This window comes from Rattus norvegicus, chromosome 8, assembly GCF_036323735.1.
Source record: "Rattus norvegicus strain BN/NHsdMcwi chromosome 8, GRCr8, whole genome shotgun sequence".
In the NCBI taxonomy this organism is placed as follows: domain Eukaryota; kingdom Metazoa; phylum Chordata; class Mammalia; order Rodentia; family Muridae; genus Rattus; species Rattus norvegicus.
The window spans coordinates 130,270,651-130,288,659 of NC_086026.1; the positions used below are offsets into that span (position 1 = coordinate 130,270,651).

Below are 18,009 nucleotides of genomic sequence, written 5' to 3' on the forward strand. Positions count from 1 at the left end.
CATTTATTCTTGGTGTGACTATTACTTGAAACAAATCTATTATAGGGGTCATTTTTCTGATAAATTGAATGTTCCTAGAATCATGTAGTTTTTTGGGTGTTTAGGTTTTTTTTTTTTTTTTTTTTTTTTTTTTTTTTTTTTTTTTTTTTTTTTGTAGCAGTTAAAAGGGTTAAGAGTTCCTTCAGCATACTGAAGCCATCAAAAATAATTTATTGGACAGAAAATGTACCTGAATGTTCGAACATTTGCTTGGTTTGTCCTGGGCCCTGGTTTCATTCCCAAGTACTGCAGTAACATAGAGGTGGTGGTGATGGCACACAACTGTAATCTCAACCCTTGGTGGGCAGAGGCCAGGGATTTTGAGTTTAATGTCATCCTGACCTATAGTAGTGATACTGTCTTAAATCCAAAGCAAATGGAGCCAGCAAGGTACTTAGTAGGTGGTAAAGGCACTTGTGACCAAGCCTAAAGACCTGGGTTCAATTCCTGGAACTCACATAGTGGAAGGAGAGAACCCTCCTGCAAGTTGTCCTCTGACCTCCACATTTACACTGTTGTGCATGCTACACACACACACACACACACACACACACACAAGATAAATGTTAAAAATAAAATCATTACCATGTGCTAAATATTTAAAGCATTTATTGTTCATTGTTTTTAGGTAATGGAAAAGGTGGAGAATCAATTTATGGTGGATACTTTAAAGGTAAGGCCTGATATTTTGTGTTCTTTTGTTTTTGTTTCAGTTCTGATATAAAGCAAGTATGTCGCATACTTTAATTCGAAGAGTTTTACTTGTAGTTCACGTTTGCATGAAACTAATGCTGCATGAAAATACTTTATTTGCATGAGTTTGGGGATAAATTATATTGTAATATATAACTTTTAATTGACAAGATTAATTAAGGCTAACTTTAAGGTTAAACATGACTTTCAGCATGGAGGTTAGGCAACTATATACATGAAAACTCCTATCTTCCTGCCTAAAACTGTCAACATATTCTTTTGTTTATAGAGAATGTGGTCTTTTGCAAAATGAAAAGGTAAGAGAACGAAGCTCAGTAACACAAACTCCACTCTGCTCCCTTGTGCCCTCCTAATAAATCCATGGACAGTCTGGTCAGGTTGTGCCTGGATTTCTGTATTGTTTGAAGACTTGGAAAAGAATCTATGTGATTTCATACATGCATCTGTGCCTTTGTTTCTTTACAATGGGTTCTTAGTTCTGATCAGGGAAAAAAAGAAGCTAGTTGTGGTTTTTGTTCCCTTAAGCCAAGCAATTTCTTTGAATAAAAATTGGTATTTTTTTCCTTTCTCAAAGGTTTGTATATTTTCTTTTGTGTACTAGAACTATACGGTTGTATTTTATTCCTACAGTAGTAACATTTCATTAAGTCTAACTATTACACTTCCCCAAAAAGCCTTAGAAAAGTCAGTTGCAGGAATTTACAGAGGGCTCCAGCATTGCTGGGCTCGAATGCCATCATAGCTTCAGAGTGTGTTGGTCTTTTGTATCTCCTTTGGAGAAACTGGATCACTACAAGTTTTCAGAAGCCTGTCCCCAAGGTCATCTTTTTTTTTTTTAGTTCTAATGTTTCCTTTTGTTCTAAAGATTTGTTTGTATGAATATAGAAGGAAATTTGGTTTTAAAGCTATTTCTCCCTTCCAAATATTTACCAGGCCTGATCCTGCTTAGCTTCTGATGTTAGAGGAAATCAAGCACATTTAGGATGATATGGTTGTCTAGTTTTAAAGGTACTTCTATTGAATTAAAGCCATCTCTATGTGATGGTGATGACGATTTTCCCCCTTTCTAGCTGGTTGTAATGGCTTGTAGCAACTTACACTTAATGTTGTGGGTCGCTTTAATATGGCTATTCTCTGTGGCAGATGCTTTTGTATCTTAAAATATTTTTAAATGTTATTATACAATATTCTTCTTGGGTAATTTTGTGATCCTACTGATACTTAATTTAATTTGATGTTTTCCTAAAACATTTATATATATGTAATTTTTTTTTCTCATAGACCAGCTTGACTTCAGTGGAATAATAAATTTCCCATACAAACGTTAAACATTCAAGATCAGACTTATTCAAACCCCTATGTATCATGTATCAGGCTAATTGGAAACTTGAAGAAAATACATTTTACTGTAGAGATTTTTCTAAAAATTATTTGGCTAGATTTCCCTGAGTCAGTAGCTTATGTGTCATTTAGCAAAGCGTGCTGCTGCTGGAAGTGACTGTTCTAAGGCTGTTTGTACAAAGTGTTAAATACCTGCTCTTTTCCTCAAGGCTTTAATTAGTATCTTTTTGGCCTTTTTTGTGCTTTTTGTTATTCAATTAGTTAATTTTTTTTCTACATATTGCCAAATATCTTACTGACCAGAAGAGGAGTTTCATCCTTTGCTTTCAATTTAGTACTTGAGCATTACTTTAAAAGCTTCTTATAATTGGAGACTAACAAATTTGTGTTTTCTTCAAACAGATGAAAACTTTATTCTCAAACATGACAGAGCGTTCCTTTTGTCAATGGCAAATCGAGGGAAACATACCAATGGTTCCCAGTTTTTCATGTGAGTAGGCATAATGAAGAGACGAGCTTTTCCTACAGAGAAGCGCTGTTCATGAGAAAGATGGGATAGCCAACCTCATTACTGCTCAGACTCTGACAGCTTTGGTTTTACTTTGTGTTTCTGATATCACATAGTAACTGTAGTCTCTGCTGCTGCTTCAGTACTCAGCACATACCTGGATTTGAAGCATGGAACTTAAAAATGTAACCTGAGGGTATGCAGTGTTTTCAAAATATGCTGTCATGAGGAAAGATATAATTTAACTTTAGCCTCTTCCTCACTTGAAGGCTCAGTTTACCTAGTTTGGAATATGAACTCATGATGAACATGTGGAAAGTGTCCATGATGTAGCTGGGTTGGGCAGTGCATGCCTTTAAATCCAGTACTTGGGAGGTAGAGGCAGGCAGGTCAGCTTGGTCTACGTAGTGAGTTCAGGACAGCCAGTGAGCCACATAATGAGTGAGACCCTGTTTTAAAAAAGAAAGAAAAAAAGCTGGCCACGATGTACATCCAGATGGATCTTTCCATCCTAGGAACAGGAAGGAGCTAGTTTGGAGACATAGTCATGTAAATGATCTTGTTTTCTCTCTATTAGCCAGTTTTGTGAGAGGTAACATTTTCTGATGAGGTATAGTAAAGTGATTTGCTATTTAGTCAGCATTTCAGCAAATTTGTAAGGTCTCTGTGCATAATGAATTAATACAATATTGGCTGTCATTTTTGCCAAAATTTGTAAATTTTGCTTAGTACACTTTAAAGTTTCAAAGAGCCGAATACCTTTTGGGCTGGCTGTTTGGTTCAGTGGGTGGAGCACTTGACACACAAGCCTGGCAACCTGAGTTTGATCCTCACAGCCCACACAAAGGTAGGAGGAGAGAGCCAGCTCTCCAGTTAGCTTCTAACCTTTACATGTGTGCCCCCCCACTACAACATGCATCATACAAAATAATGTATTTTTTTAAACAATATATCTTGTTTGTATATATATGCACAACCTAAATAAATTCTCATGTGGAGAGTTCTAAAGAAAACTCTTGGCATACTTTTAATTACAATCTTCTCTAAACCTATTTTTGTTTGTCTGGCCATGTACAGTATGAAGGATAGTTGTCCAACATGCAGCTTAGTACTTTAATAAAAATCTCTGCTGCTCTATGTGTGTTGGAGAAATACCTTATTTGTGATTTATCACACGTTTTACATCTTTCTGAATGGATAAATATGAATGGCGCTTCCCTGTCTTTTAAAGAAGTCAGTTATTCATATAAAAACTCACATTTTAAGTTTGTCTGAAAGATTTTCAACATGATCTGAAGAAGTTCAGATAAGGGGCATTCTGTTCCCAAGGATGTCCTAAAAATGGAAAGTTAGGAGAAGATGATGGTGCTGGAGTTACACGGAAAGCAGACTTGACAGTAGTTCCTGTGCCCTGTTTTGATCCTACAGATGATCAGTGACACGTTTTCACTGGAGTATTTTTCCTATGCTTATTCTTTGTTGGGGGCAGGGGTAGTGCAAAATAAAGAGTTAAAGTTTTAAAAACTTTCTGTGGTAACTCCATGTCTAAGCCTCTTTGTTTCCATTTTTAAGCTTATCTGAACTGTGAACATGAAAAACTAACGATTCATTGGTCAGGATGGGGCCATCTGAGGGCTCTAAAGTTTCTTTTTATATTATTACATCTAAAATTGTCCTTATTCAGGTAGTTGCAGTCTTTTACCACTATTACATATAGTTAGCTTATTCATGTAGCCTTCTGTTAGAATCTAGGACATGAAGTCTTTATCCTCTGGTATTTAATTGCTACTTAAATCTCTAGGAACATTTAGTAAGGCTGTTAGTGCTTTCTGTGTGGCCTAGTTTTGTATTAGACTACTGTTTGGAGAGGAACACAAATGAAAATTTTTGAATCAATAGATTAGGAATAAAAACTTGTAAGCAGTGTCTATAATTAGCTATAGACAGCTGTAAAATCACTAAATGCATGATAAAAGAAAAATTTCAATCTTCAGTTTGGTGAAAATTTATTTGAAAGGAGTTTACAGTCTTACATGTAACATTTTGCACCCACAAAAGTTTGTTCTAATTTTTAAAAAAGTAACTTGTATGCCTATGTGTTGTTTTATGGTGGCTGAAAATTCAAGTTCCCATGAGTTGCAAGGTAAAATCAAACTAGTGTTCACATTTCTAAATGAAATGTATCATGACTACTATGGAAAGGATAGATAGAACAGAAATGGTAGCCAATAAAGAAGAGATCTTTGAAATTCTGTATCTTGCAAGCCCATGTCTTTTTGGCACTGGAAGAGATAAAAGAATAATATAGTGTCCGACTTGTGTCTATAATCATAGCTGAGACCTACCCAGTGACTTCCCAGTAAGCTCTGGGTTTGTCCTGCATGTGGCACCTTGGGTAGGAGTTCTGAGCAGAAAGAAAGGACATTGTAAAAGCATCTTTGTATGTCTTATGGACTAGTTCATTGGCCTTACGAGGACCTGTAAAACATCCACACAAAACGGTACTCAGTTTGTGCCCCACAAATCTACTACAGTTCCTGACCAGTAAATTTGATGCTGTTAGTGTACTGTGTGGCAGTCCCTCAGGAAATGTTGTGACGTGTGTTCTAACTGTTGTCTTGATTCTCACACAGTTAGCAATTTCCCTTCCTAAGATGCACACTGTTTGTGTTCATAATTTTGCATATATTGTTTTCTTTGGCTGTAACTGTATCTTCGTGTGTGAAGAGAGAGAATATATATAGGTTTTCTTTACAGCTAATTGTAATTTTTACCACTAACTGCTTGTGTTGACTACTATATAAACTGTGGTGCTTCTGTTTTGGGAGCTTACATAGAAGAAAAGACTGTCTTTGGAATAGTACTGCTTGAGAATTGGAAAGGAAGGGATATGTGGCCCCATCCTTACAAACTACGAAGGAAATAAGGGCTTGCTCACATTTTAAAGGAGCTCAGACTCTTGGCACCACACTTACGAAGCAACACACGGACCAAGCCAACCTACATTAGTGTTCACTCAGTATGTCTCTCTCTAGGTCAGGTATGAAAAAAAAACACAATAAAAGCTACAGGGCCGGAAGTGTAGTTCAGTGGTGGAGAGCTTGCCTGGTGTGCTCAAGACTATAGGCTCAGTCACGAGCACTGCAGAAAACAAGTAAAGTAATGAATAAATCAGGTAAAAGCTATAGAGTTAGAGAGTTGAACGGGGCTTAGAGATCATGTGGAATAAGTTTTATCTTCTGTAGAGAATGAATGCTAAGTGAGGAAGAAATAACTCTCCCTATTCAGGTTGCTTTAGGATCTTTTCTCACATTCTGGAGAAGAAAGCTGCTGGCTGCATGCTGCAGGGTTATAAGCACTGGATTCTGAATCACTGTAGTAAGGCGGGGGCATTCTGCTGAGAAGAAAATGGCACTTGGAGAACTTTTTTTTTAATTTAAAACAATCATTGGAATGATAATTCTGGTACTAATTTTTATTGTCTATAGTCATTGAGAAGATAGGAACACATTATATAAAACAGTGTTAGAAAGGTTAGTTTGTAACTTTATTATTTCTTTCCTGAGTTGGAATATGTACCTAGTTACCTGGTTTTAGCCAGGTGTGGTGGTTCATGCCTGTGATCCCGGCAATTGGGTGGCTATGGAAGGAGAACGAATGGTTGCGAATTTGAGTACAGTCATTGTACGACACACAAAAGCAGAAAGACCCTGTCCAAAAACAAACAAAACCGCATATACACACAAAAGAAATCTTGGTTTTAGCTGTTTTTCTGTACCTTGTGTTACTTTGTTAAAAAAAAAATCCGTGTGTGTGTGTGTGTGTGTGTGTGTGTGTGTGTTCTCAACACACATGTGAACAGAAGTTAGAATTTGATATTGGTTGTCTTCCTTTGACAATCCCGTTTCCTTGATGTTTGTGGACAGTCTGTCACTGAGCCTGGAACTCTCTATAGAGTCCCCTAGGCTAGTTGGCTAGGAGGCCACGTGACCTTCCTTTCCATGCCCTCCCTGGAACTTAGCATTACAGGCTCAGGCTCCTATACTTGGCAGTTAAGTGGGTGCTGGCTATCAAATGAGGGTCCCGCATGCTTAACTCTACGTACCCTCAAATAGCCCCACTTTTAAGGTAAACTATAAATGTTTTGGTAGAAAGTGTCATAGGAGAAAGAGCATGCCTTATAGAAAGATCCTACATTTCTGAGTAAATCAAAGACTTTGTATACACACATTCTTGTTTGTAATTACTCTCTAGCTACCTAATACTCACACCTGAAAAGCACCTCAAAAGGTCGAGCAGCAGCAGTCTTCCCCTTGGCTGCTACTAAAATATTAAATAATTTTTTGTTCTGCTTAGGAGTGTTTTGCCTGCATGTGTGTGTGTGTGTGCCATGGGCATGCAATGCCATTAAAGGCCAGAAGAGGGCAGTGGGTGAATGCCCTGGAACTAGAATTGTTGTGAGCTGCCACTTGGGTACTGGGCATTAATCCTGAGTCTTCTGGGAGAGCAGCCAGCTCTTATGGTGAGCCATCTCTCCAGCCTCAGTGGAGGCCTCTTATGGCTTTAAAGCTTTGGTGAATAGACTGTCATTGGCCACAGGTCTAGTCATGAATATTTTTATGAAAACAAAGATAATATAGAAAAGCCCAACTTAATATCTAAACAAGATTTCTGGTTATTTTTTTCTGTTTTGTTTTTGTTTTTTAATTTTCTTTTTCTCAGTGCTGGTAATCAGACTCAGTGACCTTGTAAATGTTAAGCAACAGTTCTCTCAGATATTCACCCACCTACCTGCCTCTTCCTCTCAACTGCTGACATTGAAGACATGTGCCACCATACCTAGCTTATTGATTATATGTATGAGGTTGTTATTTTTCTTTCACTTTTTATTTTATGTGTATGGGTGCTTTACCTGCATGTATGTCTGTGTACCACCGGGATAAAATGTCTCTGGAGGCCAGGTCCCTGAGACTGGATTCCATGGCTGGTTGTGAGCTGCCTGCGGGTGCTAGGAAATAAAACGAGCTCTGATCCTGGAAGAGCAGTAAGTCCTCTTACCCACTGAGCCGAGTCTCTGGTCCCTGTTTAATACAGCATAAATGGGAAGGGCGCTAGGATTGCTTTATGTCATTTAAAGTCCCACTTAAAAGCAACTCTTCATCTAATGAGAGAGGAACATTCATTCTAAGGTGATTGGCTAGGTGTTTAATAAATCCGTTTTGGCACTTTGGCAAGCAGAAGTAGGTTTGGGAGAAATGTCTCACCCACATATTCATAAATTTGTGTGAGAGACAATGATATTAAATGTGACCTTAGTCACTGTGTTTGTTTGTTGTTGCTTTGGGTTTTGTTTTGTTTTGTTTCTGTGGAAGGTAATAACTCCATGCCAATTTCACAGTTTTTTGAGAGGAAAGGAGTTATGATATTTGAACCTTAATGCCACTTTCCCTGAATTTCAGGTGTCATCTAATACCCTTGTTTAGAATTAGTCATTTAGTGGTTATGTGATAATGTTATCAGTAAGGAAAGACATGTTGTATCTAGTTACAATTCGTGTGTATATATATTTTTATGTTAGTGTTGAAATTTAGAAAACTTTTCTTTGAGTGACCTTGGGAACACAGAGCATTGTGATGCTGGCTCACTCACTGCCTGAACACAAGCTGTGTTACCCTAGGGTTCCCTGCTTTGTGACAGCTTCATTTCACTGTGAAGGAAAGAGTTGTGTGATAAAGACGACATTAACATAGTTGCTTTTAGTGCCTTCTTACTTTAGGCCTGAAGTACCTTCCTGTCTTACACTCTGGAAACTGCATGGTTTCAAACTTGTTTTTTCTGATACTTATGCCTATATGAGAGATTTTAAGTCACTTTCACAACATTTTAATATTTAATATATCTAAGATCCTATCAAACTTTTGTTCAGGAATAAGTGGTTTTTGGTTTGTATAGTAATTGATTTAAAAAAAAATTTATTAGTTAAAATTCATCAGTATTGGGGTTGGGGATTTAGCTCAGCGGTAGAGCACTTGCCTAGCAAGCGCAAGGCCCTGGGTTCGGTCCCCAGCTCTGAAAAAAAGAAAAAAGAAAAAAAAATTCATCAGTATTGTTCAAAATAAAATTTGCATAAGGGGAAAATCAGATTAAATATAAAAGTCCTCTGCCCAGGATTTGACTTCATTCTCTAAGGCTGTCACCTCTATTGCTTTTTAAGCCTCAGAGAAGATCCTTAAAGTTCTAATTTTGCCTTTATTACTGTTTCTATTAATTCTGTCCTATGACATAACAGCTTAAGGACATACATAAAGTAGTGAGCATAGTCCAGATTCTGACCAAAACATTCTCCAGGGTTCTGTTCTGTTCTACACAATCAAGAAAACTTTGAAAGGCAGAAGCATGAAAATGAATTAAACTGGTTAAGTTTCCCAAGTTTTGTTTTGAATTATCTAAACTTAGTTTTGGGGGGGGGGAGGGTGAATTCTTTGCCTTCTACCAGAAGTCCCAATTTCTGAGTATTTAAAATTGTATATCTGTCCATACTCGTGATGTATTACCTTACTGAGAAAGATGGCATAGCTAGTCTCTGAGATTATAAAAGGAACTTTCATGTTTTATGAGCTGTTACCAACCCTTGTGTTAAAATATCATGAGTTTAAGAAGATCTCTACAAGGCCTTTTCAAAACAAAATTCATCTCTTCATAAGTATCTTACGAAAGAAAATTTAGAGCCCTCTATTTTAAAAAGCTTTCTTGCTTTGCATAAAACTCTAAAAGTTTAATTTCAAAGTTATATTGATATTAAAACATAAATTCAGTCTTGTCTTAAAAGTGTATTACAATTTATTTCTTGCCATTTTTGTGTAAAATTTGCAGAAACAGTGTTACACCGTGCGCTCCAAAGGTAATGTCTCATTACTCTAAGGCTTGCTCACTCTCTTTCTTTCTCCCTCTCTCTCTGCCTTTGTTTCTTTAATCTTAATGTTACATGTATTGAAACATTTTAAGGAAAAAAAGCTTTCTGCTTGTTTGTGTAACAGCAGTATATGTAAAACAAGGGTGTTAATGCTTATGGTCAACCTAGACATACAGCTTCAGTTCAGTAGCTCTTGTGTGTTTCATGGTGCTGTTTTACATTAGGTTTTTAAGAGCTGGTACGGTCCCAAAGCTGCTCTGATGGTGGCATCAGTGTACTTCATCCTTTGAATAACAAGTTTTTAGTTTCTAGGGTTTGTGGTTAAAGTGACCCTTGCAGTAACTGTCTTAGGTAGATTCAGGAATGAGAGCCACTGTGGGAGAAAAACATGGTGAACATGGAAGCTTTATAGTTTGAAATGGCTTTTGTGTTTGTTTTTCCTTCGCTCTGGTCTTCTAAGTCTTATACTGCATCTATGTCACTGCCAAAGTAGTACCATTGAGAATGTTGAGTATAGTAAAGAGTTGGTGGGCAAGGTTTCCCTGTCCATTTAGTAGACTTGGCTGAACACATGGTCTCTCCTGCCTTCTGTTACCCTTGTTGGGTGTTCACTGTTGTTTGTGTGTACTGTGAGCATAGTTCCAGTGAGCCTGCCTTACCATGAATCCTGGGATTTGTAGACTCAAGTCCAGAGAGCTCCTTTTTTTGTGAAATATTTCCCATGTACTTACTGTATATTCTATCCCAGTGAAGGAAGGTACAAGTTGGTATTTCTGTACCTAAACTGCAGGTGCCAGTAAGTTAAGTGATTGTTTTTGGTCTGGACACTGAGCAGATTGAAGGGTGTCCTCTATTCATGTGCTTCTTTACTACTCAGTGCACTAGGAACATAGTTTATTGATACGTTTTCTTTTAAATTGAAAACAGAACTAGGGACTGACTATACAGTGTTGCTTGGTGGTTGAGTATGTGCTTAGCACACATGAGGGACCTGAGTTCATTCTCAACTTGAGACAAGTTATCTGTCCAAAGCTTTGAATGCCCTAAGAGCATTCTTCCATACTCAGTTGATCTGAGTGTTGCTGTAGCCAGCTAGACGATCGCTGTTTGCCATAGGGTTGCCTTACATGGTGGTTACAGCATTTGTTAGCTAAGGTGGCAGCTTAATTGGAACTTCTGTGTGCTAGAAAAATCTGTAGGCTCTTCTGAGCAAGTCCCAAGAAAGGAAGAGCACATCTAGTCAGTAAACAGCCATGTGGTTTCATCTCCTGCTTGGCAGAACAGTTTTATCTTTCTGGAACCACCTTTACCCCTTGTCATAAGGGGTTTCTGTCTAGCTCATGTCCTAGTGTCTGTTTCAGTAAAGTTGTCCAATGCAGGAAGCGTCTGTGTTTACAGTCGTCTCCCGTGACTCCACATGCTCGCTCAGTCGCCTCATGATGTCTGTGGCTCACCAGTTCCTTAGATTTTCTTAATTTCTCCCTCTCCCCCTTTTTTAAAAACCTGTTTCTATTTTTTAAATTATACTGGTTTGAATTTCTACCCAATTTTCTAAGAAATATTTGAGTCTTGTGATTCTGAAACTCAAAACTTCATTTAAAGTTGAGACTTAAAATTGACATTAAAAGTTTTAAGTTAAGTACTCTCTATAGTCTTCATATAGAACTGGATAGTCTTAAAGTAAGTACAAGCATTGTAATTTCTTGTACAATGATACTTTTGACATTGTTGTAAAGGTTAAATTGTTCTGTTCATGTGTCTTAGAATGGCATTAAAATGCATAAGGTTTTTCTTTATACAACTATTTGAATACGGCCTGAAAGCCTTGTGACCTTGTCCATATCATGTTTATCATCCTTAGTACTTAAGGTTCTGTGTCTATTACCTAGCTATCTACTTTTGAATTTTTGCATTACAATTCACATGTAAAGATCTTTGAAAATGTTATGTGAAAACCAACTTGGGTTCAAAATACCTTAACCAAGTATACCCCCACAGATGTCACAGCAGTAACAGTGGGGCGTCCACAGAGCAGCTGGAGGGGTCTTTTCTGGGCCATGGAAATCAAAGATGTCAATGATACACCTTCACTTTTCATTTTGTTGTGAATTTGAAAGTCCCTTTCTATTGCATTTTCTAAATGTGAGTTGCAAAGCTTCCCCTTGAGTGAAAGAAGAGCAGGAAGTTCTGCAGAAAGGGCCTCTGAGGCTCCTCCTCTGCTTGCCTTAAGAAAGAATGTGTGGACTGTCTCAGTCTTAAGTGACAAATAAGAGCCCAGGGGGTGTGGCCAGTGCTTGTCACTTCTTCACCTATGCAGTGGCTTCCTGAATAATTCTGGGAATTTTTTTAATGTTTGTTTTTGTGCCATTATTGTTTTTGGTTTGAGAGTAAATTTAATTTCTGTGCGTATGCTGTACATTTCTTTCTATAACTCAGACCTATTTCATATATCCTGATAGAGTTGGTTTTATAATTCATTGTAGTCTAGTTTTTTTAATTAGTAAAATGGCTGCTGTTGGTGTTTGGGTGGTCTTTAAGGTTGAACGTATATTATGCTTAACATTGTCTGTCTTTTTATCTTTACTTCTTTGTTCACTACATGCTGTGTTTAAACCCTCTGCTTTCTTCATCTGAATACGTCATTTTTGATACCAACTTTGTGTTGATGTGTATTGTACAGAACTACAAAGCCTGCTCCACACTTGGATGGGTAAGCATTGAGTTGTTAAAATCTTGGAGAGTCGTTTGGGTGATGAGCCTAAAAGACTTGCTGGCCTGCATTAGTCTTTTGTAACCAAGCTCTTCCCAAAGGGGCACCAGGTATAGGAGTTTTGAGAGCCTGTCTCACTTTTGCCCATAGGTGGGTTTCTCAACCATGTATGTGGTTTTGAGTCTACCTGTTGAGATGGCTTCTTAGTATGAAGTGTCCGCTCTTACCAGATTCTTAACCCTAAAAAGGCTAGCAACCATTGTAGTAGTAACAGTAGAAACCAAGTCCCACCTTGTCTTTAGATAAACTGTCACTGTTTCCTATTATGAAGTAGATTTCAAGTTGTCATTCCCTTCTAGTTGGTTCATAACACTTTGGAGTTGTTTCTAGTTAGGTAGATAAATATTTTTTACAACAATTGTCCCAATTATGTTCCTAACGTAATTATTACGACTTGAATTTGTATTATGACAGGGTTCATGTTGTCTTTGGACTGGTTATATCTGGTTTTGAAGTAATTGAACAGATTGAAAATCTGAAAACGGATGCTGCAAGCAGACCTTATGCAGATGTCCGAGTTATTGACTGTGGAGTGCTTGCCACAAAGTTGACAAAAGATGGTAAGAGCTTTGGAGGGTGGAGGATCTAGGGCAGAGAGGTGTAAAGAAAGCATGTGTGGATAGTGGGAGCATTGGTGCCTCTGTGCTATGCTTTATCCCCTCCGACAGCAGTCCTCCTCCTCGCTGCTACCCAGCTGCCAGCTGATCCAGGCCCTCTCAGGCCTGGATTATTGCCTTTCTCTCATAGCTGTCTACCTTACCTCTCTCCTGTTTTCCTATGATGATTTATCAGCAGGAGTGTCCCCACTGGTTTCCTTGCTTATGGCCTTGTTTTACTTTGGTTTGTCTTTAGCAGCAACCAGAATGATCCTCTTAAGGCACACGTAATCCATATCCCCCTGCACAGATACCACAGAGGCCCGTAGCTCTCTGTTGTCTTTCCGACTTTTTCTTCCCATACTCATTGCCTTCTAGCTATACTGATTATTATTCAGACACTTGGGGACTTTGTGCCTGCTGCCGTCATGTATAGAACATTCTTTGTTAAGGCATCTGTGTGACCCCTCCCTATTTTAGGTCTCTGTTCCAGTGTAATCTTAGGCTACCCGTGGCGTACATTTGTGTTCCCTGGACATTTGTTTATTCTGTCACAATTACTTAAAATAATAGACGTCGTGGTGTGTGAGGGCAATATCTAACTGGGGAAGAGTGTAGTCTAGTCTTGTGTTAGTTTGCTGTTCATGAAGCAGCTATGACAGTCGGCAGTCAGTTTTTCACTCTGGATGGTGTGTACTGGACTCGAGTACTAATGTGTCATTTTTTTTTTTTAAATATCCATTAAAAGTTTTTGAGAAAAAAAGGAAGAAACCAACACATTCAGAAGACTCGGACTCTTCTTCCAACTCCTCTTCCTCTTCAGAGTCATCCTCAGAAAGCGAAGTTGAACGAGAGAGAATCAGAAGGAGGAGACATAAGAGGAGGCCAAAAGTCAGACATACTAAAAAGAGACGGAAAGAGATGAGCGGTTCAGAGGAACTGAGAAGGAAGCGCACAGTGAGCCCTGAGGGGTAAGTGCGGGTCTGTGCTGACCCAGGCACAGGAACCTCTGAACTCAGTGTTCTTACTGTACTTGTAGAAGCAAGGAGCATTGGGTTTTAAACTGATAAAAGGAACAATCTAGGAGTGGCAATTGGGAGGCAGCTTGCAGTTGTCTTGCTCTTTTCTCCAGATTAAGGCCTCTGCTTACTGAACCATTTTACCAGCCCTAATGCCTGAAAATTCTCTCTTGTGTTTGTGTGTGTTTACCTTCTTTTATTCATTTTTAAATTTTTTTTTTTTTTTTTGGTTCTTTTTTTCGGAGCTGGGGTCCGAACCCAGGGCCTTGCGCTTCCTAGGTAAGCGCTCTACCACTGAGCTAAATCCCCAGCCCCCATTTTTAAAATTTTATTTGCATTAGTGTTTTTCCTGCATGTGTGCCTGCGTGAGGGTGACAGGTCTTGGAGTTATAGGCACTTGTGAGCTACTACTGTGTGGGTGCTAGTCAATGAACCCAGGTCTTCTGGGAGAGCAGCCAGTGCTCCTAACTGATGAGCCATCTCTCCAGTCCCTGAAAAGTTTTTCTTTTAAAATACAGTATTTTTGACTTTGAGAATTTCTTTCATGTCTACAAAGTAATTTGATCCTTCACCTCCTAATCCCTCCTTTGAATTCCCCTGTCCACTATATCTCCCTTCTCTTTGTTTTTCTTTTAATAAGCTACTGAGCCTACTTAATGTGCAGGGCCACCCTGTGGAGCATAGGCAGAGTCTGTACCCCTGAAGAAAACTGATTCTCCCTAAAGCAAAACTTGGGCCATTGAGCTGCCTCAGTGGCTTCTCATCAAGCCTGACAAATTGGATTTGATTTCTGGGATACACATAGTCAAGAGAGAGTACCATCTCCCACAAGTAGTGTCTCACATCTACATCATGGTGTGTGCACAGCACACACAAGGAAATAGATAAGTGTGTTTTTTAAGAAGGAAAACATTAATCATTGACAACTTCCATTTCAGAATTTTAGCACTCAACTTTTTTCTCTTTTTAATTTTAACTTTAAAAATTTTCTTAGTGCTAGGTATTTTTCACTGTGTTGATGTTTTATAGATTGGTGAAAATCAAAATTGAAGCCAGTGTAAGCTTGCTCTTGCCTTTATTTTATGAGATGGCATTAATGTCTAAATTGGTGACTTGATTTATTTTAGTTACTCTGAGAGGAGTGATGTGAATGAAAAAAGATCAGGTGATTCAAACACTAAAAGAGAAAAGCCCGTTGTTCGACCAGAAGAGATTCCTCCAGTTCCCGAGAACCGATTTTTACTTAGAAGAGATGTGCCTGCCGTCGCTGTGGAGCCTGAACAGTAAGTAGGCTGATGGCTGTGTCTCTTTTTTCTGCACTGTGTCTAGTTCCTGACAGAAGCACCTTGCTCATACTTTCTTTTCAGAGGGGATACCATAGAGCAGCCCACAGCCTAGAGGACACGAAGCAGAAGGAGAGGATGCTGTCACTCAGCTGGCTTTCTCCTTCCTCTTTTAATCTGCACTGGCCCTAGCACGTGGGAGAGTTAGTATGCCCAGTCTTGTAGGGATGGGATGTCCAGTCAGGTTGACAGTGATGTTAGCTATCACACTGTATACTTTTATCTCACTGATGGGTAAGCCCATCAGTGCACTGCAGCTTCACGCGCACTCCCCACGACTCACGCTCAGAGTACACAGAAAATGTTATGGGTAGTCAGTCACACTAAGTAATGACGTGTACCTCCCTGACAGAATCCACGCTTGAATACCTGATTAGGTAAAGGAAATAGGGCAAGTTAGTCAACGAAGAGGGTGTATTTTGTTGTTTTGGTCTGTATTTTTTGTTTGCTTATTTTTGAAGACAGGATCTTGCTATGTATCTCAGGTTAGCCTCGAACTTGGAATCCTTCTGCTTTATTGTCTAGAATATTAGGGTTGCAGGTATGTATATGCTGTCAGGGAAGGTTATATTACTGATCGTGCTGCATTGGCCTTTTGTTAAAGGGGAGAGTCTTTTCAGAATGGGTTATCAGGTTCATTGAGCTCTGAATCCAACTGAGTGGTGAAATCAGTTTCAATTTCGATAGTGCAAAGTTAATTACATGGTGACTGGAGATACAATTTAGTATCATAAATACTATTGTAGTTTCCCTGAATTGTGGCTTGAGATTTAGTCTCAGAAAATACTGTTTAATGTACTTTGTCTATTAGGCTACAGTTGAGGAATGTGAAGAAGACACAGCCAGGCATGAAGACATATGCATGTAGTCCTAGCAGTAGATAGGGATATTTGACTGCAGAGTTGGTGTCCATCGTGAACACTGAAACAAGGTCTAGTCTCAGAAGAGGGAGGTGGAAAGGGAGGAGAGAAGAGTGTTGTTATTTGAGCAAAAGTACGTCAGTAGTATAAGCTGTACTTTCCTGTGAGGAGTTACAAGAAATCAAACAAGCTGTGCCCCAGCCCTTCAACAGTTTTTGTTTTTTCTTCGTTTACTTTTAGACAGGGTCTTGTTGTAGAACCTAGGCTAGCACTGAACTCCTTCACATGGTGGGATTATAGGTATGTATATATTAGCATGCCTGGCTTTCCTGTACTGATCTTCAGTATTTAAAAAAAAAAGAACAAAAAACAACAACAAAAAAACCCCCTATTTTTCTTCCAAATAAATATTTACTAATGGGATGAATGGAATTTTCCTGGGGCAAGATCACTCCATCTAGAGCTCAAGTTAGTGTCTCTGTTAGAGCATTTGTCAGTGCTGTCATTTGGCAGTCTACAGTGGGAGGTCACACACCTCTCACTGTGTAGCGTGTCAAGTGGCAGTCGTGTCTGTATGTGGTGATGTGGATGATGTAGCCATGCCCATGAAGCTTTATGGATGTTGACATTTGGATTTCATGTAGTTTCATGTCATGAAATAGGAGACCTGGCTTTGTAAAGACTGTAGTTGTACATTGAATGTTGAGAAGACTATTCCGGCTCTTGGTGTTTTTAATTGTCACTCTGAACTCTTTCAGGAATGTTCCAGATGTTGCACCTGTTGTAAGTGATCAGAAACCATCTGTATCAAAGTCTGGACGGAAAATCAAGGGAAGAGGAACAATTGTACGTATGTTAAAACTTTCTTTTTTCAAATTGTTTACCTAAATATTAATTTAACATTTTATTTTAAAAGTCAGAGGTTTAATTTTAGATGAAATTTTTTTTACTAAAGAAATTGTTTTTATTTCCCAAAGCTTTGGAAAGGTGCTACCATTGGTAGGTACAGCTGTGGGTGGATTTAAATATTCAGTGACATAATCCATGAAACAGTATTTTGAGAAATTTTGTTCTGAATAATGGAGGCTAACGAATGTGTTAGGACTGCAAAGGGAACTTCAAGATTCCAGGTGAATGTCTTGCCTCTTGTCTTGTATTTGAAATAACTTCTTACTTTCCTAAGTTGATACTTAAATCAGTGGCTTCATTAGATTTTTTTTTCTGACTCTTGTTCTATAAGAGGCATTTTTAGAACAGTTATTACCCTCTCTGTGTTTAAAGCGCTATCACACACCTCCAAGGTCAAGATCCCACTCCGAGTCCGAAGATGATGACAGCAGTGAAACCCCACCTCACTGGAAGGAGGAGATGCAGAGACTGAGAGCCTACAGGCCACCGAGCGGAGAGAAGTGGAGCAAAGGAGACAAGTAAGCCAGGCTGGGTACCTAATGAGCTCCAGGATGTCCTAGACCACATAACAGGATCCTGTCTTCTCAAAAGAAGGGGATTAGTTATTAAAGCATGAGCAACCCAAAATGTATATGAAAAGCTACGTGAAGCAGGAAGCACTTTGTAACCCCATTGCTGGGCAGGTGTCTACCGATGAACCTTAGGACAATGAGATATGCTTTCAAAGAAATTAGTGTTCTTAAGAATGACACCTGAGGGGCTGGAGAGATGGCTCAGCGGTTAAGAGCACCTGACTACTCTTCCAGAGGTCCTGAGTTCAATCCCAGCAACCACATGGTGGCTCACAACCATCTGTAAAGAGATCCGATGCCCTCTTCTGGTGTATCTGAAGACAGCTACAGTGTACTTATATATAATAAATGAATAAATCTTTAAAAAAAAAAAAAAGAATGACACCTGAGGTGCCCTCCGCACATGTGCACATGTGCACCTGCAC

At 38.8% G+C, this 18,009-nt stretch overlaps 1 protein-coding gene across 13 annotated transcripts in view; it reads left to right on the forward strand.

The window, feature by feature from the left end:
* Positions 1 to 18,009, forward strand: part of Nktr (natural killer cell triggering receptor) — a 42,461-nt gene that overhangs the window by 15,110 nt on the left and 9,342 nt on the right. For 3 of the 13 annotated variants that reach the window (XM_039082739.2, XM_039082741.2, NM_001427410.1), the window contains exons 5-12: positions 668 to 712; positions 2,497 to 2,584; positions 12,196 to 12,225; positions 12,700 to 12,845; positions 13,630 to 13,852; positions 15,028 to 15,183; positions 16,862 to 16,949; positions 17,385 to 17,530. In XM_039082739.2, coding sequence (XP_038938667.1) covers positions 668 to 712; positions 2,497 to 2,584; positions 12,196 to 12,225; positions 12,700 to 12,845; positions 13,630 to 13,852; positions 15,028 to 15,183; positions 16,862 to 16,949; positions 17,385 to 17,530 — 922 coding nt within the window. The other 10 variants (XM_039082745.2, XM_063264714.1, XM_039082746.2 and 7 more) reach the window with 10 other exon arrangements.